Source organism: Panthera uncia, chromosome D1, assembly GCF_023721935.1.
Source record: "Panthera uncia isolate 11264 chromosome D1, Puncia_PCG_1.0, whole genome shotgun sequence".
Taxonomy (NCBI): Eukaryota; Metazoa; Chordata; class Mammalia; order Carnivora; family Felidae; genus Panthera; species Panthera uncia.
Genome location: NC_064808.1, coordinates 90,767,777 through 90,769,072, shown reverse-complemented (window position 1 = coordinate 90,769,072; position 1,296 = coordinate 90,767,777). Strand labels below are relative to the sequence as shown.

Here is a 1,296-nt window from a genome sequence, read left to right as displayed (position 1 = left end):
CAGAGGTCTGGCTTTCTCACAGCTATGAAGAATCTCTCAGCAGTGACTGAGTTCATCCTGCTGGGCATCCCACACACGGAGGACCTGGAGACCATGCTCTTTGTCCTGTTTTTGGGCTGCTACGTCTTCACTCTTATGGGGAACCTGCTCATCCTACTGGCGATTGTCTCCTCCACTCGGCTTCACACCCCCATGTACTTCTTCCTGTGTCAACTGTCTGTGTGTGACATATTTTTCCCTTCTGTGAGCTCCCCCAAGATGCTCTTCTACCTCTCGGGGAGCAGCCGGGCCATCTCCTATGCGGGCTGCGTGTCCCAGCTCTTCTTCTACCACTTCCTGGGCTGTACCGAGTGCTTCCTGTACACGGTGATGGCCTACGACCGCTTTGTCGCCATCTGTTACCCTCTCCGCTACACGGTAATCATGAGCCACAGGGTGTGTGCCATCCTGGCCGTGGGGACCTCTTTTTTTGGCTGCATTCAGGCCACCTTCCTAACCACTCTCACCTTCCAGTTGCCCTACTGTGGCCCCAATGAGGTGGATTACTTCTTCTGTGATATCCCGGTGATGCTGAAGCTGGCTTGTGCTGACACCTCAGCCCTGGAGAGGGTGGGGTTCGTCAGCGTGGGCCTCATGCCCCTCAGCTGCTTCCTTCTCATCCTCACCTCCTACAGCCGCATTGTCTGCTCCATCCTGCAGATCCGCTCTAGTGAAGGCAGACGCCGGGCCTTCTCCACCTGCAGTGCCCACCTCACCGCCATCCTGCTTTTCTACATGCCGGTGGTCCTCATCTACCTCAGGCCCACCCCAAGCCCCTGGCTGGATGCAACCGTTCAGATCCTGAATAACCTGGTCACCCCCATGCTGAACCCCTTGATTTACAGCCTCAGGAACAAGGAAGTAAAATCCTCTCTGGGGAAGGTGCTACATCACTTGGGCTTCCTTGCTGACCAATTGTACAGAGAGAACACTAGTTAAGGCTTCAGCTGAACTTTGTAGCATATATAACAATTTTATGTAGTTGACACACATATTTTTGAATCTGAAAAGACAGGCATTATACCATTTATATAAAATGGATTGTCTCCATTTTACAGTGTGGGGACTAAGATTCTGAGGCCTTAAAGTGACTTCTCGAAGGACCCATAAAGACTGAATGGCAGAATGAGACTCTAGGGCTGGTTTCCTGACCCTGGGACTTTTACTGTCTTGAGGAGTTCATACTGCTGATGGAGGAAGGAGGCAACTCTCCCCAGGAGGCCGAACAACCTGGACCTTCTGCTTCCCATTATTTAT

The 1,296-nt window shown here is 52.2% G+C and overlaps 1 protein-coding gene across 1 annotated transcript; it reads left to right on the top strand.

The window, feature by feature from the left end:
- LOC125908674 (olfactory receptor 149-like) lies at nt 1-1,018 on the top strand. The gene has a single exon (XM_049611373.1). The coding sequence runs from the start codon at nt 25-27 to the stop codon at nt 976-978; it is 954 nt and encodes a 317-aa protein (XP_049467330.1). The 5' UTR covers nt 1-24; the 3' UTR covers nt 979-1,018.
- The last annotated feature ends 278 nt before the right edge of the window (nt 1,019-1,296 follow it).

What these genes read in the sequence shown, in the direction of transcription:
- LOC125908674 (XM_049611373.1), top strand. Translation starts at nt 25, where the DNA reads ATGAAGAATCTCTCAGCAGTGACTGAGTTCATCCTGCTGGGCATCCCA.